Source organism: Lipotes vexillifer, unplaced genomic scaffold, assembly GCF_000442215.2.
Source record: "Lipotes vexillifer unplaced genomic scaffold, Lipotes_vexillifer_v1.1 scaffold498, whole genome shotgun sequence".
NCBI lineage: Eukaryota > Metazoa > Chordata > Mammalia > Artiodactyla > Lipotidae > Lipotes > Lipotes vexillifer.
The window spans coordinates 1,907,622-1,932,771 of record NW_006793744.1 but is presented as its reverse complement, the minus strand read 5'-3'; the positions used below and the strand labels follow the sequence as shown (position 1 = coordinate 1,932,771).

General features: G+C 43.5%; 1 protein-coding gene across 1 annotated transcript in view; it reads left to right on the top strand.

The window, feature by feature from the left end:
• Positions 1-7,350: 7,350 nt before the first annotated feature.
• The window catches only part of RNF175 (ring finger protein 175), a 66,712-nt gene continuing 48,912 nt past the window's right edge, over positions 7,351-25,150 (top strand). Inside the window, 4 exon segments of the mRNA XM_007472083.1 lie at positions 7,351-7,602; positions 17,682-17,741; positions 18,454-18,491; positions 21,235-21,376. Coding sequence (XP_007472145.1) covers positions 7,351-7,602; positions 17,682-17,741; positions 18,454-18,491; positions 21,235-21,376 — 492 coding nt within the window.

The following is a 25,150-nucleotide window of genomic DNA, read 5'->3' as shown; positions in this document are numbered from 1 at the left end:
CTGGATGGTTTTGAATTTGACCCCCCTGCCCCATTTAGACTGAATCTGCCATTGCCAGCCCTTCACAGAAGAGAGGCCCCGCCAGGCTCCTAGATTCCCTCCCTCCAGCTCCCCACTCCACGTGACCGGCACCTCACCTGGCTGAAGATATCCTGAATCACCCATTTTAGCAGTAATGATGAGGATGAAATACAAATTTTATCTATCACTATGAAAAGGGTATGAGAAAGAGGAAAGGGGCACAGGGAAAAAGAAAGTTAAAAAAGAAAAAGAAAGTTGAAAAAGATCATTTATAAAGCAATATAGTGGTCTTTTGCAAGATCAAACCATTAGGGGGCACCATCAGCCATCAGCAGTTCGGTTGTTCTCAGCAGAGAATGGGGAAATTAATAGATGGTCTGAATGGGTGGGAAGGTGGAAGGGACGGCACTTCGCCTTCAGTAATTTAACATATACAAGGCATTTCTGTGAAGCATGCACTTTAGATTAACTCTTATATACATAAATGCAGTAATTAATTCTCTTTAAATTACAAAAACATCTCATAACTATTTCTTCCAATTGGTTTACATCCCTTGACCAGTTTCTAATGATTTAGATTTTTTGAAAAAAATTATTTCTAACAGTTCTGTTTATTCTGAGCACTGATCCTTTGACAGCTAGATAAATGCAAATATATTCTCTTGGTCCAAGGCTTGCTTCTTTTTATTTTTATTTTTTTATTTGTGTGTGTGTGTGTGTGTGTGTGTGTGTGTGTGTGTGTATACCACATCTTTTTTCTTTGAATTTTTGAATTTTATTTTATTTATTTTTTATAGAGCAGGTTCATATTAGTCATCAATTTTATGCACATCAGTGTGTGTATGTCAATCCCAATCGCCCAATTCAGCACACCCCCACCCCCACCCCCCACAGCTTTTCCCGCTTGGTGTCCATACGTTTATTCTCTACACCTGTGCCTCAATTTCTGCCCTGCAAACCAGTTCATCTGTACCATTTTTCTACGTTCCATATATACCCATTAATACACAATATTTGTTTTTCTCTTTCTGACTTACTTCACTCTGTATGACAGTCTCTAGATCCATCCATGTCTCAACAAATGACTCAATTTTGTTCCTTTTTGTGGCTGAGTAATATTCCATTGTATATATGTACCATGTCTTCTTTATCCATTCGTCTGTCGATGGGCATTTAGGTTGCTTCCATGACCTCGCTATTGTAAATAGTGCTGCAAGGAACACTGGGGTGCATGTGTCTTTTTGAATTATGGCTTTCTCTGGGTATATGCCCAGTAGTGGGATTGCTGGGTCATATGGTAATTCTATTTTTAGTTTTTTAAGGAACCTCCATACTGTTCTCCATAGTGGCTGTATCAATTTACATTCCCACCAACAGTGCAAGAGGGTTCCCTTTTCTTCACACGCTCTCCCAGCATTTGTTGTTTGTAGATTTTCTGATGATGCCCATTCTAACTGGTATGAGGTGATACCTCATTGTAGTTTTGATTTGTATTTCTCTAATAATTAGTTATGTTGAGCAGCTTTTCATGTGCTTCTTGGCCATCTGTATGTCTTCTTTGGAGAAATGTCTATTTAGGTCTTCTGCCCAATTTTGGATTGGGTTGTTTGTTTCTTTAATATTGAGCTGCATGCGCTGTTTATATATTTTGGAGATTAATCCTTTGTCCATTGATTAGTGTGCATATATTTTCTCCCATTCTGAGGGTTGTCTTTTCGTCTTGTTTATGGTTTCCTTTGCTGTGCAAAAGCTTTGAGGTTTCATTAGGTCCCATTTGTTTATTTTTGTTTTTATTTCCATTACTCTAGGAGGTGGATCAAAAAAGATCTTGCTGTGGTTTATGTCAAAGAGTGTTCTTCCTATGTTTTCCTCTAAGAGTTTTATAGTGTCTGGTCTTACATTTAGGTCTCGAATCCATTCTGAGTTTATTTTTGTGTATGGTGTTAGGGAGTGTTCTAATTTCATTCTTTTACATGTAGTTGTCCAGTTTTCCCAGCACCACTTATTGAAGAGACTGTCTTTTCTCCATTGTATATCTTTGCCTCCTTTGTCATTGATTAGTTGACCATAGGTGTGTGAGTCTATCTCTTGGCTTTCTATCTTGTTCCATTGATCTATGTTTCTGTTTTTGTGCCAGTACCATATTGTCTTGATTACTGTAGCTTTGTAGTGTAGTCTGAAGTCAGGGAGTCTGATTCCTCCAGCTCCACTTTTTTCCCTCAAGACTGCTTTGGCTATTTGGGGTCTTTTGTGTCTCCATACAAATTTTAAGTTGATTTGTTCTAGTTCTGTAAAAAATGCCATTGGTAGCGATAGGGATTGCATTGATTCTGTAGATTGCTTTGGGTAGTATAGTCATTTTCACAATATTGATTCTTCCAATCCAAGAACATGGTATATCCCTCCATCTGTTTGTATCATCTTTAATTTCTTTCATCAGTGTCTTATAGTTTTCTGCATACAGGTCTTTTGTCTCCCTAGGTAGGTTTATTCCTAGATATTTTATTCTTTTTGTTGCAATGGTAAATGGGAGTGTTTTCTTAATTTCTCTTTCAGATTTTTCATCATTAGTGTATAGGAATGCCAGAGATTTCTGTGCATTAATATTGTATTCTGCAACTTTACCAAATTCATTGATTAGCTCTAGTAGTTTTCTGGTGGCATCTTTAGTATGCTCTATGTATAGTATCATGTCATCTGCAAACAGTGACAGCTTTACTTCTTCTTTTCCAGTTTGCATTCTTATTTCTTTTTCTTCTCTGATTGCTGTGGCTAGGACTTCCAAAACTATGTTGAATAATAGTGGTGAGAGTGGACATCCTTGTCTTGCTCCTGATCCTAGAGGAAATGCTTTCAGTTTTTCACCATCGAGATTGATGTTTGTTGTGGGTTTGTCATATATGGCCTTTATTATGTTAAGGTAGGTTCCCTCTATGGCCACTTTCTGGAGAGTTTTTATCATAAGTGGGTGTTGAATTTTGTCCAAAGCTTTTTCTGCATCTATTAAGATGATCATATGGTTTTTATTTTTCAATTTGTTAATATGGTGTGTCACATTGATTGATTTGTGTATATTGAAGAATCCGTGCATCACAGGGATAAATCCCACTTGATCATGGTGTATGATCCTTTTAATGTGTTGTTTGATTCTGTTTGCTAGTATTTTGTTGAGGATTTTTGCATCTATATTCATCAGTGATATTGGTCTGTAATTTCCTTGTTTTGTAGTATCTTTGTCTGGTTTCGGTATCAGGGTGATGGTGGCCTCATAGGATGAGTTTGGGAGTGTTCCTTCTTCTGCAATTTTTTGGAAGAGTTTGAGAAGGATGGGTGTTAGCTCTTCTCTAAATGTTTGATAGACTTCCCCTGTGAAGCTATCTGGTCCTGGACTTTTGCTTGTTGGAAGATTTTTAATCACAGTTTCAATCTCATTACTTGTGATTGGTCTGTTCATACTTTCTGCTTCTTCCTGGTCCAGTCTTGGAAGGTTATACCTTTCTAAGAATTTGTCCATTTCTTCCAGGTTGTCCATTTTATTGGCATAGAGTTGTTTGTAGTAGTCTCTTAGGATGCTTTGTATTTCTGTGGTGTTTGTTGTAACTTCTCCTTTTTCATTTCTAATTTTATCGATTTGAGTCATCTCCCTCTTTTTCTTGATGAGTCTCACTAATGGTTTATCAATTTTGTTTATCTTCTCAAAGAACCAGCTTTTAGTTTTACTGATCTTTGCTATTGTTTTCTTTGTTTCTATTTCATTTATTTCTGCTCTGATCTTTATGATTTCTTTCCTTCTGCTAACTTTGGGTTTTGTTTGTTCTTCTTTCTTTAGTTCCTTCAGGTGTAAGGTTAGATTATTTATTTGAGATGTTTCTAGTTTCTTGAGGTAGGATTGTATTGCTCTAAACTTCCCTCTTAAAACTGCTTTTGCTGCATTCCATAGATTTTGGATCATCGTGTTTTCATTGTCATTTGTCTCTAGGTATTTTTGATTTCCTCTTTGATTTCTTCAGTGATCTCTTGGTTATATAGTAACATATTGTTTAGCCTCCATGTGTTTGTGTTTTTCACGTTTTTTTCCCCGTAATTCATTTCTAATTTCATAGTGTTGTGGTCAGAAAAGGTGGTTGATATGATTTTAATTTCCTTAAATTTACTGAGGCTTGATTTGTGGCCCAAGATGTGATCTATCCTGGAGAATGTTCCATGCGCACTTGAGAAGAAAGTGTAATCTGCTGTTTTGGGATGGAATGTCCTATAAATATCAATTAAATATATCTGGTCTACCGTGTCATTTAAAGCTTCTGTTTCCTTATTTTCATTTTGGATGATCTTTCCATTGGCGTAAGTGAGGTGTTAAAGTCCCCCACTATTATTGTGTTACTGTAGATTTCCTCTTTTATAGCTGTTAGCAGTTGCCTTATGTATTGAGGTGCTCCTATGTTGGGTGCATATATATTTGTAATTGTTATATCTCTTGGATTGATCCCCTGATCATTATGTAGTGTCCTTCCTTGTCTCTGTAACATTCTTTGTTTTCAAGTCTATTTTATTTGATATGAGTATTGCTACTCCAGCTTTCTTTTGATTTCCATTTGCATGGAATATCTTTTTCCATCTCCTCACTTTCAGTCTGAATGTGTCCCTAGGTCTGAAGTGGGTCTCTTGTAGACAGCGTATATATGGGTCTTGTTTTTGTATCCATTCAGTGAGCCTGTGTCTTTTGGTTGGAACATTTAATCCATTCACGTTTAAGGTAATTATCGATATGTATGTTCCTATGACCATTTTCTTAATTGTTTTGGGGGTTTTTTGTAGGTCCTTTTCTTCTCTTGTGTTTCCCACTTAGAGAAGTTCCTTTAGCATTTGTTGTAGAGCTGGTTTGGTGGTGATGAATTCTCTTAGTTTTTGCTTGTCTGTAAAGATTTTGATTTCTCCATTGAATCTGAATGAGATCCTTGCTGGGTAGAGTAATCTTGGTTGTAGGTTCTTCCCTTTCATCACTTTAAGTATATCATGCCAGTCCCTTCTGGCTTGTAGAGTTTCTGCTGAGAAATAAGCTGTTAACCTTATGGGAATTCCCTTGTATATTATTTGTCATTTTTCCCTTGCTGCTTTTAATAATTTTTCTTTGTCTTTGATTTTTGCCAATTTGATTACTATGTGTCTCAGTGTGTTTCTCCTTGCGTTTATCCTGTATGGGACTCTCTGCACTTCGTGGACTTGAGTGGCTATTTCCTTTCCCATGTTAGGGAAATTTTCAACTATAATCTCTTCAAATATCTTCTCTGGTCCTTTCTCTCTCTCTTCTCCTTCTGGGACCCCTATAATGTGAATGTTGTTGCATTTAATGTTGTCCCAGAGGTCTCTTTTTTTTTTTTTTTTTTTTTTTTGTGGTAAACGGGCCTCTCACTGTTGTGGCCTATCCTGTTGCAGAGCACAGGCTCCAGACGTGCAGGCTCAGTGGCCATGGCCTACGGGCCCACCTGCTCTGCGGTATGTGGGATCTTCCTGGACCGGGGCACGAACCAGTGTCCCCTGCATCGGCAGGCGGACTCTCAACCACTGTGCCACCAGGGAAGCCCTGTCTTCATTTCTTTTCATTCTTTTTTCTTTATTCTGTTCTACAGCAGTGAATTCCACTGTTCTGTCTTCCAGGTCACTTATCCATTCTTCTGCCTCAGTTATTCTTCTACTGACTCCTTCTAGTGTAGCTTTCATTTCAGTTATTGTATTGTTCATCTCTATTTGTTTGTTCTTTAATTCTTCTAGGTCTTTGTTAAACATTTCTTGCATCTTCTCGATCTTTGCCTCCATTCTTTTTCCGAGGTCCTGGATCATCTTCCCTATCATTATTTTGAATTCTTTTTCTGGAAGGTTGCCTATCTCCACTTCATTTAGTTGTTTTTCTGGGGTTTTTTCTTGTTCCTTCATCTGACACATAGCCCTCTGCCTTTTCATCTTGTCTATCTTTTTGTGAATATGGTTTTTGTTCCACAGGCTGCAGGATTGTAGTTCTTCTTGCTTCTGCTGTCTCCCCTCTCAGTTTGCTTCTTTTTAATGGTAACTTTCCATTGTACAGAAATTTTATTTTATTTATTTTATTTTTTTGCGGTATATGGGCCTCTCACTGTTGTGGCCTCTCCCGTTGCGGAGCACAGGCTCCAGATGCGCAGGCTCAGCGGCCATGGCTCACGGGCCCAGCCGCTCTGCGACATGTGGGATCTTCCCAGACCGGGGCACGAACCCGTGTCCCCTGCAGCGACAGGCAGACTCCCAACCACTGCGCCACCAGGGGAGCCCAGAAATTTTACATTTTAATGTAGACTAACTTATGAATCTTTTCCTTCATTGTTTGTTCTTCTTGACTCTTGTTTAATATATCTTTACTATATTGAGATGACAAAGATATTCTTTTAAATTGTCTTCTTAAAGTTTTTCTTTTTAAGCCATCTGTTTGTCTTGTTATGCTGTAACTTTTTTCACATGGATAAGCTAATTACTACCCAGTCCATCCTTTCCCTGCTGATTTGCCATTCTTCTCATAAAAATAGTTCCTGTCAATGCATGTGTCCATTTGGAGTCTTTCTGCTCTGTCCCATGGGTCTATTTCTCTCTTCCTGTACAATATACCATATTTGTCTATCTATTCTTGACTCCACCTTGTTTTTCAAGCACCTTTATGACATTATCTCATTTCTTCTCTTACATCATTACAATCACCTCGGGGCTGTAGACCAGGAGAGGATGGGGGCAGCAGACTGGGGCTAACATGCTGAAGAAATTACAGCTAAACAACAGGACTAAAGTTCATCTTTTCCACATTGATGATGGAGTCAGCTGCCAACCATTATATTTGGGAAACAAAGTTGCAAATTACATGGGCTGGACCCAGAAGACAAGAGTTCAGGTGATCTCCCAGGGGAAGGCCCATGTCCTGGAGGAGCACAGTGGTGAAGGGGCTCTGCATTCTCCCACAGTGGAGTTTCCCTCCTTTGTCATCTGTAGAGGGGCCGATGGGACTTTACCAGGGAGCTGTCCCACCTGACTGAGGCTGCAGATAACTGAGAAGGAAGGGGCAGGGGGCTGGGCAGGCAGCAGAGGGTCAGTCTCTGGGCATGTGGACCATCACCTGAACTCTTGTCTTCTGATAAACACTTCTGAGAGAGGGAACCGAGGAGAAAATGACCTTGCTCGTCCTCGCTCCTCTCTCATCTCCACTGCTCATTCTTAGACTCCCTACATCTTATCCTTCCTGTAGCCTGGTAACAGAGCCACTGGGTCCAGCCCAGAGCGCGGGAAGGGCGGGGGGCGCAGGGCGTTTCACTAGCGATGGCGGCTGATGGCATGACCACAGAGGGCCCTGAGACCCAGAGGGTCTCCTCAGTGGTGATGGTGACCATCATGAGCATCCCTGCTCTGCAGGAGGCTCCCCGTGCTGGTACCGAGACCACACTGCCTGGGGCTGGGCATCCAGGCAGCCCCCGCCCGCAGACTCAGAGACCCTCGGCAGCGGCTGTGTGCACCGGAGGTATGGCCGTGTTGGCGACGCCGGGGCTGGAGGCGCCCCCCCAGCACGAGCAAGTACCGGGCATGGGGCGCGGGTGTGGGGGGACACCGGGCTGGGGTCCCAAGGCCCGCACAGGGGCTGGGAGGCCGCACAGATAGGTCTCCAGGGTCCCCCGCCAGCACCCAGTGTGAGCTGGCCGGGGATGGAGGGAGGGATGACCTTCTGGAAAATGCTGTCTCTTCGCCCCACCCCACCCCAGGAGGCCGAGCTCCTCTCCATTTCCCTCTCTGCCTCTTTCCTTTTCTTCTCCCCTTCCTTCTCCCCTTCCCCTCTTTTCCTCCCTCCTCCTTCCCTCCATGTCTCCCCACCCACTCTGTCTCTTCCAGCATGAGCCTTCTGCTCAGCCCTATCCATTCTACTCAGCCCTATCCATTCCCTGCCCTCCATGCTGGCGGCACCCCTCTCTCCTCCTTGCTCCCTGGTGGAACCAGGTGAAGGCTGAAGCACTGGAGGAGGACAGCTGAGGAATGATGGATGTACATCAGGCTCAACTCTATGGTTCTCACTCTGGAGCAAGCGTCAGAGCCACTTGGAGGCCTGGTTAAAAAGTAGATGTAGATCAATTGCTGGGCTCTGCCCCCAGGGTCTCCAAGCCTCACCTCTGGGGTAGGGCCTGACCATTTGCAATCTAACCAGTTCCCAGGGGGTGCTACTGCTTGAGCTTTGAGAATCACTGGGCTAGCACATTCTTCCTCCTGCTGGTGGTGATTTCAAACCTAATCGTTCATTTATTTTTCATTATTCATTTATTTTTCATTCATAGGACAATTCTTAGGTCATGACCAGGTACTGGGAACTAGGGTAGGGATGGGGGAAAGAATACGATTAGAGGTGGGCCTTTCCTCTCGGAGCTCACATCCTGGAAGGAAAGTAAAACTAAGACACAAATAACTCATTGAGAGGAGGAAGAAATTACTGAACCAAAAACAGGTTCAAGTGAAGCTTTGTAGGATTTCTAAGAAGCTCCTGGCAGGGGGGATGGGCAAGGCTGGTGGGGGGCATGGCATTTGAGCTGGACCTTGGAGGATGGGTGAGATCTGACCTTCTGGCCATGAGGGGAATGGAAATTCTAAACGGAGGGAACAGCAGTACCAAATTGCTTGGAGGTGAAGAACATTGTTGGGGGATGGAGACCCTGGGGAAGGGGGAAAAGGAGCAGTACTCACTGTGACCCTGGTAGAAATCCAGGGTTCATGAAGGCTTATAGTGAAAGATAAGGGAGAGAGCTAGGCTGCTGCAGGCCTCATGTCCCTCACTATGCATTTGGGAGTTCGTCTCCAAAATGGAGAAGCTCTAAGGAAACTCCATGGCTTCCTTGCTGGTTTCAAACCCAGATCATCCAGAGACAGTTATGGATGAAGACCTCTGCACACCAGGAGGGGCAGAAGACTGGCTAGGGTCACTTTTGCTGCTGCTGTTTGCTCTCCCTTAAGGCTGACATCACTGTCTTGCCATCGCCCTCAGGAGGCATGGTCCCTCTGTTAACTGGGAGGGACCCACAGCTTTCCTCTTAGCCCCAAAGGCAGAGCTGTGTGGTCCAGGGACCAGAAGCCAAGGTGTCACCTGAGAGTTATTTAGTAGTGAGAGTTTGAGTCCCCACCCCAGACATACTGAATTAAAATCTGCATTTTAACCAGACCCCTGGGTGACTACTCATCAAAGTTTGAGAAGTGCTGGTTTGAACCAAACTTTACAAGAGCCGGGGCTAACAAAAGAAAAATAGATAGGGTTACTGAGCACCCAGTAAAAATTTACTAACCCCCCTATACATTATATCACCGTCTCACTCTAAACCTCACCCTGTTTTATTTTCCTTCATCGCCATTGCCACCTGAAGTAGTCTATTTGTGTATTTGTTTCTCTAAGAGCCTCCATCACCTCCCAAGGTCCAAGAGAGCAGGCACTTCATCTGCTTTACTAGCTACTAGGTTTCCAGCACTGAAAATAGTCTGGCAAATGGCAGGATGTCAAGAAATATTCACTGAAAGAATGAATGAGTGGACGAATGAGCAAACAACCCCATGACCTGGGACACAGTCTGCGCAGCTCCCAGCCAACTTCTCTGTGGCAGAGGTCCGCCCCATTCCCCACCATCCACCTCTCCCCAGCTCAGCGGCACCCCTGGGGTCTGCTGAGCCAGCTAGCCTCGTGTGCTTTTGAGACACCTCAAAGTTGGAGTGCAAGAGAGCAGAGAGTGTGGATTCATGTGTTCCCTCCTCTGCTTGACTGAGGTCTGCTTTGCAGGCTCTATCATCCCCCGAGAAGACCCACCTCTGCCCCAAAACTGCTCTCTGCCTCACAGCCCTCCCTTCCCCTCTATGCACAGGAATTTTGTCCTCCGCCTGTAACACGAATTCCTTATGGCTGGACGCAGCGCTCCAAACCTAACACCCTTTCCTCCGGCTCAGGTGTGCCCTAGGGACATCAGTAGTTTGAGTTCACTGTTCTGCCTTTGCCACTCATTTTAGCAAGATTCTTCTCTCAGATGGATTGTCATAAGGGAAGAGTTGAAAAGGAAAGGTAGCAGCTGGGGTGAGAAAGGATGAGAACTGGCACCAGTGGGGGTTCAGTGGTGGCCAGGGGGAGGCCCAGCCCTGCCCTCCTGCAGATTCAGACACAGAAATAGTCATCAGTGACGGTGCAGTGCGGCAACAGTGTTCACGAGCCAAAACTGAAGGGCTTCCTGGAGGAAGTGGGTCCAGGGCAACCCACAGGGAGGCTGGCAGTGCAGAAAAAGCATTCAGGAGACAGAAGGTTCTGCTTAGTTGGAGCAGAGGGTGTGCAGGGGCAGTGGACGGAGGTGAGGCCAGAAAGAGACACGAGGCCTCATGAGGGACATTAACAAGGGTGGCCAGGGGGATGCTAATGTGATCAGTTGGCTTTTGATAAGATCACCTCACTGTTTTGAAGAGGGGAAAGGCGAAGGCAAGGGCCCTGGGAGGAGGGGAGCGCCCTGGTGCCTGGCTCCATCTCCATCTCTCCTGGCTCAGAGAGCCTTCCCCGCCCCCCATCTAGAGTCAGGACCCCTCCCCTGCCGCCGGTTATGCTTTATCACACATTGTGTTTATTTTCTTCTAGGATTTACTCCATTAGGTAATTGTTTTGTTTATTTGTTTATTGTCCACCCGTTCTGTCACACACAAGGCTCCATTCATGAGAACAGAACCTTGTCTCTCTTATTCTCCATTGTATGCCAGCCCCACCCAGTGCCTGGCACACAGGAGGTGGTCAATAAATATTTGTTGAATGAATGAAAACATGGATGGTATAGAGGCCATAGAGGTGGAAAGAAGTGGTTTGCGAGGTCTTTAGAGGTAGTGCCAACGGGAGCATGACAGGCTGGAGGCGGAGGGTTAGATCAAGAATGGTGCCCCAGGTTTCTGCTTTGAGCGATTGCGTAGATGGGATGTGGGGCTATTGGGGGAGGTGGGGGGCGCTGAAATGGGAGCAGTTTGGGTGAAATCAATGTATTCGGTTTGGGGCAGGTTGAGTTCGTGTGCCTGAGGGACATCCAGGTGGATTTGTGTTGGAGTCACTTCAGTAGAAGAATCCAGAGCTCAAAAGTGAGATTTGGCTTAAAAGGAGAAGAGAGGTCGATTGGAATGATGATGCAGGGATAGGAAGAAAAGGGCTTGGCAACTGACAGACAAGGAGAAGGGGCAAGGAGAGGGCCAAGTAAACACGACTGCTTGATTTCTTTTAAGTGACGTGTTCATGTAGAATATATTCAGTATAGACGAATATAAAAAAAGAAGTAAATATCCCAAGATCCAGCACCACCCATGGGTCATGGCTACGTTTTGGTAACCTTTCTGGATCTCTCTCTCTTCTGGATGTCTCTGTTCTTCATTCTATATAACTGCACATTTACACTGATAGGCTCATATTATACACAACTGTTTTTGGAGCATGCATTTTTTTCTTAACCATACGTCATGGAAATATTTCTGTGTTGATAGATATGGCTCTGCACCATCATTTTAAAGAGCTACATGGATTTCCTTTGCAGAGAGATACCATAACTCATTAACTGATCCCTCACACACTGACACATAGATTGTTGCCAGTTTTGCAATATTATAAATAAAATTACATGAACACCTGTGTCATCCTTCCTTGTCTCTTCATTTCCTTAGAGAATATTCCTAGAACATTCTACACTAGAATAGACAAACACTTACAATTTTGATATGGGTTGCCAAATTTCTCTCCAGAGAAACTGTCTTAATGTACACCCAAACGTGACATGCATGAGAGGGCTATTTTCCCCCTTGTCATTCTTTTCGGTGAAAATTATACCTTGCTGTTATGGGAAATTTTTCTTTTTATTGTTAATTTTTATTAAAGTTTTGTACATCCCAAATTTAAAGACTCATACATAATTCCGTAAGACTTAAAACAAACAAAAAAAGCATCCCCACTTTCACTCACCTTTCCCCATTCCTGATTTCCATTCCCCAGAGGCAACAATTTTCAACCCTTCCACCCGTTTTTCAGAAACGTGTGTTCCATATTTTCAATAACACGATCATGCAGCATTTCTTGATTTTTAGTCACTGGTGTTATGTGATTGATTCCCTACTGTGGTTGATGAGAACTGTACTCTCTCCCACCAGCCTGTCCACCCGACCCCCACTGCTTTCCTTTCTTCCATCCTCTCTATTTAGTTACATCACACATTTTGGCTAAGTCTTCACTCACTGCCTACATTAGAGACTCAAGTGAGTACTAGTCACTCCCAGCCAGGTCGCTACACATGCACTCTGTACTATTCTGCTTTCCCTTGAGTTTCATGTTCTGGTTTCCTTAGTTTTCTGTGTACCAGTCACCCATTCATCCCCAAACCCACTGCTTGAACTGTATGGATCTTCTCAACATGCCAGAACACACTGGCTGATCTCTCAACTTAATCTTTTTCTTGGAGATGCACTTGGTGAAACCCCCCATGCCTGGTCCAGTCTAGGCTGAACGTATCCCCAGTCTGAGGCACAGACACCAGTCCTGGATGCCCCTCCACCATCCTACTGGGGCGTCCCTTCACCTGGAGGGGACTCTCCGGGTTGCACTCCTCTTTGCTGGAAATCAGGTTTTTCTCTTTCTCACTTTACTCTGTTGTTTCAGTCGAGCATCCTGAGACAGGACACATGGGAGATGAATGTTTTTGAAATGTTGCATGTCCATAAATATCTTCATTCTGCTTCCAGACTTGATTGGTAGTTTGCCTATAGAAGTAATTTTCCCTTGGAAGTTTGAACACTTTGTTCTGCTCTCTTTGTAACTTGTGGAGATGGTGTTTCGGGGTCAGTGCCATCCTGAGTTTTGATCCTTTACATTTGACCTGCGTTTTCTCTCCAGACAGGCTCTTCCTCTGAAACACAATTTTCAAATTTCCAACTGGTGTGACTTGACGTGGCTCTTTTTTCATTTATTGTGCTGGGCACCTAGTGAGTCCTTTCATTTGAAAACAGTTGTCTTTCAATCCTTGGGAATTTTCTTGTAGAATTTCTTTTAAATTTCTTATTTTCAGCTATCTTGTTGTCTTGTTCTGGAACTACTCTATTTTGGATTTGAGATTTCCTGGCCAGATTCTCTAATTTTCATATATTTTCTTTCTTCTTTTCCATCTCCTTTGGTGGTTTTTGGTTATTCTTTCTGAGGGAGTTTCATAATTTATCTTCAACTTTTCCATTAGATTTTTAATTTCTGTTCTCAAATTTTTCATTTCTAAGAGATTTTGTTTGTTTCCATTTTTAAAGCCTGGGGTCCTGTCATCATTTCAGAACCCTTTCCTGACTCAAGGACTTGGTGATCTTTGGCCATCTGTTTATATTTAAGAGGAGACACTAAAACACTGTTCAGAAGCTCCCGTAAGCAGAGAGAACTTGTTGACGGGCAGGCTGAGCTGGAAGGGGACCTACCTGGGCCTTTTCACAGGAAGAATGATGACGGCCCACATCTGTAAGTCTTTTCTCTTGTTCTGGATGGTTTTACAAAGAGTTCTCTGGTCTTCCATGTGCTGCCTGGCAGCGAGCATCCCCAGCCAAGTGGCAGGCCCGCATCTGATAGGCCCAGGGCAAGAGTACAAACAAAGTCCCACATGCCACATGTCTAAAGATTATAAGTCAAGTTGCTCTGCCAGGCCTGCCTGCAGGGTCCACCCACAGGTCCCTGTGCAGCCTGCTTGACCCAGAGCTTACAGGGGTCATACCCTCCCCACCCGCCCCGCTGCTTGCAAACCGGAGTGTATAAAGACCTGCTGGGACTGGACATGCTTGTATCCATTTCCCGGAGCTGCCATAATAGAAATTTACTGGAGAGATAAGTTGGGAGGTTCGGATGACATACCGACACTACTATATATAAAATAGATAACTAATAAGGACCTAGTGTACAGCACAGGGAACTCTACTCAGTACTCTGTAATGGCCTATATGGGAAAAGAATCTGAAAAAGAATAGACACATGTATATGTATGACTGAATCACCGTGCTGTACACCTGAAACTAATACAACATTGTAAATCAACTGTACTCTGATAAAAATTATTTTAAAAATACAGAAAATAAAAGAAATATTGACAGAAAAGGGAAAAAAAAAAAACATTAGAAATTTACTCTTTCACAGTTCTGGAGGCCAGAAGTCCAAAACCTGCGTATAGGCAGGGCCATGATCCCTCCAAAGACTCTAGGGTGAATCCTTCTTTGCCTCTTCCAGCCTCGGGGGACTCCAAGTGTCTTTGGCTTATAGCTGCTTACCTCCAGTCTCTGCCTCTGTCTTCACGTGGCCTCCTCCTGCATGTTTCTCCTCTGTGCTTATGTGTCTCTAGGTGTCAAATCTCCCTCTGACTTTCTCTTATACGGACACCAGCCGTTGGCTTTAAGACCCACTGTAAATCCTGGATGATCCCTTCCCAAGATCCTTAACTTGATCACATCTGCAAAGACTCTATTTCCAAATAAGATCACAGTCATAGGTACCAGAGGTTAGGAATTGGCCATATCTTTGGCGGGGGGTGGGCGGGGGGAACGTGGAGGGACATAGTTCAACCCACTGCAGCACGGAAACCAGGGAGGAGGACTGGTGCCATCAGACGCCCCAAGGACCCTGGGTAGGAAGGGCCCCCCCAACCCCCGCACACCTTACCTCCTCACTTCTCAGACTTAGGATTTCCAGGCTGTTCCTAGCTCCTTCCAAACGACCCCACCGCAGTGGAGGGAGAGAGGCAGTGCGGTTACAAGGGGGACCCCATCTGCTTAGACACCAGCTTCGGATGGCCTGGGGCGGGGGGTAGGCAAATTAAAAACTCTATCTCTGATTTCCCAGGGCTGGGACTGTTTTTATTTCCGCCCTTCTCCCTCAACCCACCTGAGGGTCTCCACCCTACACCAGCCCTCTTCTGTCAATTTCTACTCAACCAGCGACAAAACTTTCAAACTATTTTCTTAAGAGTTAGAAAAGACAAAAAAAAAGGTTTTGTGTTTCCAGGTTAGAGATGCACAGGGCCCTGTAGAGCAAGGCAATGCCCGTGGGGACTGATAGAGGATGGGGCTGGGATCCCTCCTCCAGACACAGGCTTTCAATGCCTCCGCTCTCCCTCCCAGCTCCTGGGCCTCTGAGCCCCGTCCAATTGCCCCAGGGGTGGGGTGCAGAGGAGCAGGACACAAAGCCTCCCACCACTCTTAACTGAACCTTCTGTTTTCACCCAGCTGCACCCACACTTCCAGAAGTGTTAGGACCCCTCCACCCCTCAGCCTTCCCAAGGGTCTTCAGCACAATCAGTCTTCTTTCACAAAGGCTTTTCCAAAGATTTTACTAATGCGTTTAAACATCTTTTCATAAATGAGCCATTTGTGTTTCCTCTTTTATGAAGCTCTTGTTCATGTGTCTTGCCCTTTGGAAATGTTTTGTCTCTTTTGGATTAAATTGTAAAAGCGCTTTTTCTATTCAGGTTATTCACTTCTTGCCCTCCCATATGTTGTATCTTCTCCAGTTTAATTTGTCTTTCAAATATCGGTGATTTTAACGTATTTGATTTTTATGTCCTCAAAATTCATCAATTTTTTTACTTTACAATTTCTGGGCTCCACGTCATACTTAGAAATGCCTTCTTCACTGCGTGATTATTAAAATATTGACCCATATTTACTTCTAGCCCTTTTAAGATTTTCCTTTTTACATTTAAATATTTGATCCTTCTGAAGCCGGGTATGGATCCGGCTTTACATTTTTCCCAAATGACTAGCTAATGGTCTCAGCACCATTTATTGAACAATCCATTTCTTTCTCACTGATTTCTCACTGCTTATCATAGGTAGCTGGGTCTGTTCCTGGCCTCTGTGTTCTGTTCACTCATCTGTCTTCTTTTTCCTGGGCCAGTAATGCTTTCAATTAATTTCTGTGGCTGTATTGTAGATTTCAGTGGCTGATAGGCCAAGTCTTTACACTTCTTCTGAATTTTCCTGGCTATCCTTCTGCTTATCCTTCAGATAAGCATAAGTCTTAGTGTCATTTCAATTTCCAACATAAATCCTCTTAAGATCCCAGATGGGCTTACATACCAGAAAAAAATTGTCAAAAAGTAGATTCCACCCTAGAAAAAAATATTGTACTATAGGGAACTATTACTAGGAAAGAGATGTCTCTAAGCATATCATTGTCATTTCCATCACCATCATAGTGTGCTTTTTCCCTAGGAAATAAGAATATTGTTTCAATATCACTTGATCTAAGGAAGTTCTTAACTGTATCCAATATTTAGCAGAAATCTTTTCAGCTATAATTTCCACTCCCTAAGCTTTCCTGGTCTTCTGTAGAATAATTTATCATACTCCTTTTAAAATGACTTGAGAAACAGACTAACAGATATAGAAAACAAACTAGTGGTTACCCAAGTGGAAAGGGAGGTGGGAGGGCAAATTAGGGAAGTGGGATTAAGAGATACAAACTACTATGTATAAAATAGATAAGCAACAAGGTTATACTGTATAGCACAGAGAATTATAGCATTATCTTGTAATAACTTTTAATGGAGTATAATCTATAAAATACTGAATCACTCTGCTGTACACCTGAAACTAATATGATATGGTAAATCGATAAAAAAAAAGGCTTAGAATCTGATAGATAGCTACACATTTATGCCCAGGGCTATATTGCTTGTAAAAGTCAAAGGGAATTTATCTTCTCAACAAAAAACCCCGTTCCCTGTTTTAAGGTTATCTGAACAAAAAGCACTATGAACCCAAAGATCTTGAATAGCAAAAGGAAAAGGACCCAGGGAGTCTTTGGTTACAACTTTTACTGAGATAATTGGCCCTTGGATGAAGCACCTTCTTACAAAACTCTCATCTATTGTCTTATTTATACTCACAGTGCTCCAGTGAAGTAGACAAGAGCAGCTTTTATGTCAATCTCCAGAGTCTCTAAGAAGGAAATGGAGACAAACACAGGCTGGTGACATGCCCTGGGTCACCCAAAGCCCCAGTCAGCACGATGTTTAGTGCTGGGTGTTGCTGGGTGGCTGCATGGCTCAGGGCTCCAAGCCCATCCAGTGTTTTCTCCCCCAAAGCAGTTGTCAGACGAGTGGGTCCTATCACACAAAGGAGGAGACTCGGGTACCGCTCTCCCCTGAGGGTTGCCACTAAGGTTTTGCTCCTGGAAAGCAGCCTTGAGCCCAGGTGCTGTGACCTCCATTTGGATATCAGGGACCACCTGGTGGGACCACCAGTGGGCAGAGAGCCCGGGAGAAGCTGCCAGCATCCCCTGCTGCCTCACCCACTTCCTCTCCTGACATCATCCAGCCAGCCCTCGCGTTGTGCAGATACCGCCCAAGCCTCTGCTTAGCTGTATCACCCGGAGCTTTCATCTCTCTTATAAGGGAACCTCTCCAGCCTCTGACCAAGGCATAGGTGTTTTACGGAACCTGTTGACCTCAAGTCAGAGAAAGCCTAGCCTGAAATATGGATGGCGCTGTTTCTTTCCATCTGTCGGAATTGTTCATGCCATTTGAAGAAAACAAAGGGAAAAAAAGCTGTTTAATGTCAGATTTGTGTAACAGATGCTTTATTTGCCTTCTCTTCTTTGCCATCATTAGGGATTTTTAGCTTTTGATGCTACTGGACTAGAGATTAAGCAGGCTGTGTTCTCCATGAAGGTTAGACGATGATGTCTTTTCGAAGATTGGCCTTAAAGGCTTCAAATGACCCAATGTAGTGGATTAGCAGTGACCAACGGAAGGCAGGCAGCATGTGGGAACACTCTGTAGGTCAGCCTGAAGCACTTCCTGGGGATGGTCTCTATGCTCTCCCGCTCAGTGTGCAAGGGCAAGGCCACATTATCCCCCTTCCCTGGGGTCAGGGTTTAAATTAAATTAACAGGAGGACACAAAAATGCTGCAAACAAGTAGCTGGTCAGCTCTGACTCTAAAACCTTGAACTTGGAGATGATATTTACTCATTGGCATCATTTAAGACACCAGCAAAACAGATGTTTTTTAGAGGTTCTCCAATTCACAGATCATATACCAGAAGCCAGGGTAACATTGCCCATTAGGAGGCCACTCCCTACAACCTTGACTGAATTGCCAGACAAAACCACAGGAATGGGGCCTCATCTGGTTCTCTGACCTTAGACAGAAGAATCAAGTATTTATTAATAGTGACCTGATTACTGTTTTGTTTAGGGTGTGTATGTGTATGTGTGCTTTTGTTCCATAAGCAAATATTTTATTAGCACTTTCATCCTAAATTATTCCAACACTAAGAAACATCACTCTTTTTCATGGTTTGGGTTTCTCATGTAATGCTGTAAAATGCAAGCTAAGAAAACAAGAAAAATTTGAGAAGGGCCCTTTTTATGTTTTTCAGATCTCTCACACAAAGCTTTCTGCGGATGATGAGTGGAAATAAGTGATTTGTATTTTTTTATAGCTGGTATACTAAAAATTAGACTTCCATCTTAACAGTTTGAGAAATTAAATGAAGCCATCATTTTATTTATAAATTTCCCAGGATAGAATGTGGGTTAGCATGGCCATGTGTGCACAGTGATTGTATAGACCAAAACCACAGGGATTTCATCTGTTTTCTGCAGTAGGCTCCATGAAGTCCCACAAATGCGTATGTCCCTCAATACATGTCCTTATATGTCCTTGTCCTCTGAGGCACAAGACACATCTGGTTTTCTTTATAGGCTGTTTCCCCTGTGCTATGGCACCTACTGTGGGACCATTAGACCCCTATGGGCACCAAATGAAATAAAAGTGAAATGTTCCCCCTTTTTTACATTATGGTTATCAATTATGAATGTATTCCTAATCAAAGTAGAAATATTTATTACATTTGTACACTACTTTATACTTTCCAAAGTACTTCCACATAGGTTAACCATCTGAGATGCATTTTACTGTATATGCACAAAATAGATTAATGTCATAAAGTATATTTTGTTTGATATCTATGCAAGCCCTATTTTAGACTGATGATAAATTCACTCTTCTATCTACATGGCCTAAGTTGAAGTCCACTCATTACAGAGAATATTAAATAGTTATTTGGGATTTGGGGGATGTAAAAACTATAACTAAGTACTTGTACCCTTTTATTTTTTTTGCACTTCACATTTCTTCAGAAGAATGAATATATTTTTCAAAGAGCTTCTAGAAATTATTCTCGGCTCCTAAGCTAAGCTTCCAACACAGAAACTAATAGCCATGTAATTTTATTCAGGTTGTTTACCTGATGTGGATTTCAGCTTCTTCATTTGATAAATGAAGGGGTCTCAGTACATCTACGGTACCTCCCAGCATTAACATTCTCAGATTCCATCTCGGAAAAGTTGAACTCAAGCAGGAATATTTATGAGGGTCTGTGGGCTCATTTCTGTGCATTCTCCAGCAGGGGGCACCCCTGGGATTTGGATGGGGCTCTTACTGAGGCAGCTCTATAGAATTGCTGGTAAAGACAAAGACTCAACCCAGGTACCCAACAAGTGCCTTTAAAAGGTCCCAGAATATTACCCTGGAGTGCTTTCTGATCAGTGCTCTAACTAAATATATATTGTGACCAGTCATAAGTGGACGCTGAGAGATTTTGTGACTGATGGTTCCCCACTTGGGGTGAAAGATAATGCTAATCAGTATTTATAAAATAATTGATTGGCAAGATTCATACTTTTCCCCCTTTTCCCTAATCTTGATCTCGGACTGCTCTCTCCTCTAGGCCAGTGAATCCCAATCTTGGCTGCACCTTAAAATCACACAGGGAACTTTAAAAATTACTGATGCCTGGATCCCATCCTGGAAATCTCTATCGGTTTGCTCAGGCTGCCATAGCAAAGCACCACAGACTGGGTGCTATAACAACAGAAATCTATTTTCTCACAGACTGGAGGCTAGAAGTCTAAGATCCAGAGGTTGGCAGGCTTTGATTTCTTCTAAAGCCTCCCTCCTTGGCTTGCAGGTGGCCACCTTCTCCTTGTGTCTTCCCTGTGGGAGTCTGTGTCCTCACGTATAAGGACACCAGTCATGTTCGATTAGGACCCGTCCTAACAACCTCATTTACCTTAATTGCCTCCTTAAAGACCCCCTCTCCGAACACAGTCACATTCCGAGGTCCTAGGGGTTAGGACTTCAACATATGAATTTTGAGGGGACCCAGTTCAGCCCAGAACACCCAGCAATGCTCACTTCATTGATCTGGGGTCCAGCCTGGGCACTGTGATTTTTAAAAGCTCCCCAGTGATTTCCAACTCACAGACCAGGTCAAGAGCCTCTGCTCTAGACTCTTTTAGAGACCACTTCTGCTGTAGGAAGTTAAACCAGATGACATAATATTTTAGTGGTTTTCTCTACCACTGTATAAAATTAAGAGTCCAACTAAACACTGAAGCATTTAGCCATCCTCTGAATGTTTGTGCCTAAGATAATACTTAGGCCTCTTCTTTCTCCTTATAATGAAAATGATTTATACAGCTCAGGAGTTTTCTGTAGCCCCGCGGATAATATTCTCTTCACAGGCGCCATCTGCAGGATATCCTTGTACTTGAGAATGTTAGAAATTACTTGAAATTACCAATATTTGACTGGGTTTTTTTTTTTTTTACTTTCAAAAATGGCAATTTCATATGATTCAACCTAATAGCAATTATTATTCCTCATATAGGTACAAATAAAATATATATGTGCTTTACAATTTTAGACCAATCCTGCGAGGTACAGAGGGATCATCATTTGAGATTTGCAAATGAGGAAACTGAGGCTCAGATAGAATAAGTGACTTTCCCAAGGTGATAAATGTGGCAGATCAGGGGCTAGAACCCAGGTCTTCCCAGGGCCCATCAGTGAGCTTTTGGCCCCATCACTTTCCTTGAAAGGACAAGGCTGAGGCCAAAAGCACATGGGAAAGCTAAGGGCTGAGAGGAATTGGTTTTGCTGACAAACTCAGGCTCCTACTTTCAGCTGTCCCTTCCCCAAGCCCAGGGGAAAGGGAGGGACCAAGAAGGACTTTGGAAAACTTTGTAATCAAAGCTTCAAAACCCCTACATTTGAAATTCCCAGTTGCTTCTTATGAGTCCCACCTATTTTTCTTGTTCTGCTAAATGTGCAAGAGTTGAGGGCTTTTTCAGCTGACCTCCTTTGCTGGTTCCAGCCTGTGGCAGGAGAGGATGTACAGGATGCACTGGGGCCATGAGTCCGTGCACGTGGAGATGGTCTTGATCTTCCTCTGTGCCCTGGTCATCGCCCAGATAGTGGTGGTGCAGTGGAGACAGAAGCATGGTCATTCCGACAACGTGAGTCACCCCGGGGGCCTCTGGAAGCCTGCTCCTCTTCCCACCACATCCCTCCTTTGTTACCACTTTGAAGGAAATGGTTTGGTTTCAGTTGGTGGCTCTCAACCCAGTACAGTTTTGCTCTCGGAAGCAACATCTGGAAACATTTGTGATGGTCACGTCTTAGCGGGAGGGGAGGGGGGATAGGAGCTGCTACTGGAATGTAGTGGGTAGATGCCAGGGATGCCGCTGAAAATGCACAGGACAGCTCCTCATGACAAAAATGTCAATGGTGCCAAGACTGAGAAACCCTGGTTTAAGTAACCCAATTTTCCTTTTGGGCATGATCTACTTCTGCCAGTGGCCCAGGACAGGAGGATTAGGAATGGCAGAAACAAAAGACTGAGTCTGTCTAACTTTGCTTCATTAGCAATAAACTGTCTTGGCGTTGATGGTTTCCATATCCAAGGAAGCGTGATAAGGCAGACACTGCGCTGACCTTGGCCACACAGAGCGGGATCCCGTTGTCACAGACCAATCCCACCCAAGCACGCCCACTGAAGCCTTCCCATCTCATGGCCTCAGAGTCATTCCCCAGGCTTGTTGGACCTGAGACCAGGCTACTGCAATGTGGAGAGCAGTGGTGCTCACATCTCAGGGCACATCAGAATCACCTGGCAGGCTCCTTAAATCAGATTCCCAGGTCCCACCCCCAGAGTTTTTGATTCAATAGGGGCCAAATAATTTGCACATGAACAAGTCCCCAGGTGGTACTGATGTTACTGGTCCTGGGACCGCATGCTGAGTACCAATGGTTTAGACCTGAGTATGGTCTGAGTGGAGAAACGTTGCAGAGGAGAAAGCTCCTCAATTAACGCTCTCCATGGTTCGGGTCTTGGACTGGTCGTTGTGTAAGAAGACTTGCCTGTGACATATGAAGGGCTGGCTTAGACCAGTATTTTATTTTCTTTTTACCCATCATAAATATTACTTCCTACATAGCATGGGATCTAAAGGAATTCTTTTGAGTTCCCTATAATATGTAAATTTAGGTAATTTTGAACATTTATTTAGAAAGGGGAATCTTGGGGGAAGGGGTTTGTTTTTTAAGCAAATGCATCCATGTGCTGCCATGTCACCATTGCCTTGTCAATTAAAATGAACACCCTCTATATTCTACTTGGACAAATTTTCTTCATTGAAGGAGATGAGAATCAAACCTCATTAGTTATCTTATATCAAAGAAAAGCCCCTTCAATATACTGTTTCCTTATCTTCAAAATTGAAATACCTAACATAGAATTTCTAGAGTCCTTAAGAAGAAACCTGGATTCTTTTTTTTTTTTTTTTGCGGTACGCGGGCCTCTCACTGTTGTGGCCTCTCCCGTTGCGGAGCACAGGCTCCGGACGCGCGGGCTCAGCGGCCATGGCTCACGGGCCCAGCCGCTCCGCGGCATGTGGGATCTTCCCGGACCGGGGCACGAACCCGCGTCCCCACTGCATCGGCAGGCGGACTCAACCACTGCGCCACCAGGGAAGCCCGAAACCTGGATTCTTAATGAAAAGGTTCATAGCCCTGTCCCATCCTTCCTTCATAACTGTTAATTACCTCTGGATTAGATTTTTTTTTTTAAGTTCCTTTTCCATGATGACACAAGTGTGGATTTTATATAGAAAGAAGTCCCCCTTGAAAGGAAATACCACATGAGCCAACTGACTTGCACTGTGTCCCACCACTCCTCTGCCATTTTTATTTGATGATTTTTGAGGTACTTATGCCAAAAAGAATCTGTCCTTGTCTTGTATTTGACGAAGTTGCTCATGTGTCAACTCTTTGAAGCAAATGCATCCATGTGCTGCCATGTCACCATTGCCTTGTCAATTAAAATGAACACCCTCTATATTCCACTTGGACAAATTTTCTTCACTGCGTCCGTCAATGTGGAGTTCACACACTGGCTATACCACAGATACACCTGCCCATGAGTCAGAGGCCCCTTGAAGGGCTTGTTGCCATTGGAGGTTTCAACCCTTGGTGGCTTCAGGCTACAACTGTTGGTTAGCTGGAGTGGTCTGCCCAAGTTGTTTCCTGTTGCTCACTACACAAGTTGTACTGCCTAGAATGCCTCTCCAGAGATGTTGCTTTTGACTGTACTCTACTCCCCACCCCACAAAACTAGACCCCGTTAGTCACCCCACTTCTCCCTGAGCTTCCTGTTTCTGTGTCCTTCTGTCACACAGCTGTGCTATTTTATGGCTACCCAGAGGGCCTCTGTGGTCCTAAAGATACCTTGGAGGTAACCAGGTGACTGTGATCGTGGCATCTCTTAAGATGACCCAGTCTGGCACTTTGACAAAGCCAGGAGTCTAAAGATGCCCTCGGGGTCAAGGACAGATTTGGGTCTCATTGGAACTGTGGAGCCATTGGAACTGTTCTGGGTTGGCTCATAGATACAGCTGAAAATACAGAGGAGTATATTCTACTTCTTTACCCATCTGTCCATCATTACTGTATTGCCCCAAAGGAACAGGTGGAGTAGCCCCCTTCCCCTGCATGTCTCTGATGACAATCTTTAGCTCAAGGTGAGATCCAGCACATGAGGCTGAGCTTTCCCCATGCTGCGGCTTTGACTTTGCCCCATGCTGTGTGCATCCCTACTTGGAGGTTCACTACAAGAGCCAACATCAGAACTCAGCCATTTCAGGAACTCTTGGTGACATCTGCAAACACTGGGCCTGGAAATGGTTCCCAGAGCACCAGTAGCTGATTCCAGCACTGGTTTCCAGCTTTTTTATTGTGCTCTGCATGAACGGTATCCAAAAACCTGAACCTAATACACTGCTCAGTTTAATATCTTTGGGATGGAATTTGCTGAACATGTTTCCACAAAAGCTGACCTAAATAGCCTTATCATCCAAAAATAACCTAACTCTTAACTTGTTTCTCTTGTCATTTAAGATTATGTAGTACCTACCAGAGCTAGAGCTTTGAACATGTTCATGAGGTTCCTGGCTCTTTTCTTTTTCTTTTTCTTTTTTTTAATTTTTACATCTTTTTTTTAACATCTTTATTGGATATAAATGCTTTACAATGTTGTGTTAGTTTCTGCTGTATAACAAAGTGAATCAGCTATACGTATACATATATCCCCATATCCCCTCCCTCTTGTGTCTCCCTCCCACCCTCCCTATCCCACCCCTCTAGGTGGTCACAAAGCACTGAGCTGATCTCCCTGTGCTATGCGGCTGCTTCCCACTAGCTATGTATTTTACATTTGGTAGTGTATATAGGTCTATGCCAATCTCCCACTCCATCCCAGCTTATCCCTCCCCCTCCCTGTGTCCTCAAGTCCATTCTCTATGTCTATATCTTTATTCCTGTCCTGCCCCTAGTTTCTTCAGAACCTTTTCTTTTTTTTTAGATTCCATATATATGTCTTAGCATACAATATTTTTTTTTTTTCTGACTTCCTTCACTCTGTATGACAGACCCTAGGTCCATCCACCTCACTACAATAACTCAGTTTCGTTTCTTTTTATGGCTAATATTCCATTGTATATATGTGCCACATCTTCTTTATCCATTCATCTGTTGATGGACACTTCGGTTGCTTCCATGTCCTGGCTACTGTAAATAGTGCTGCAGTGAACATTGTGGTACATGACTCTTTTTGAATTATGGTTTTCTCAGGATATATGCCCAGCAGTGGGATTGCTGGGTCGTATGGTCGTTCTATTTTCAGTTTTCTAAGGAACCTCCATACTGTTCTCCATAGTGGCTGTATCAATTTTACA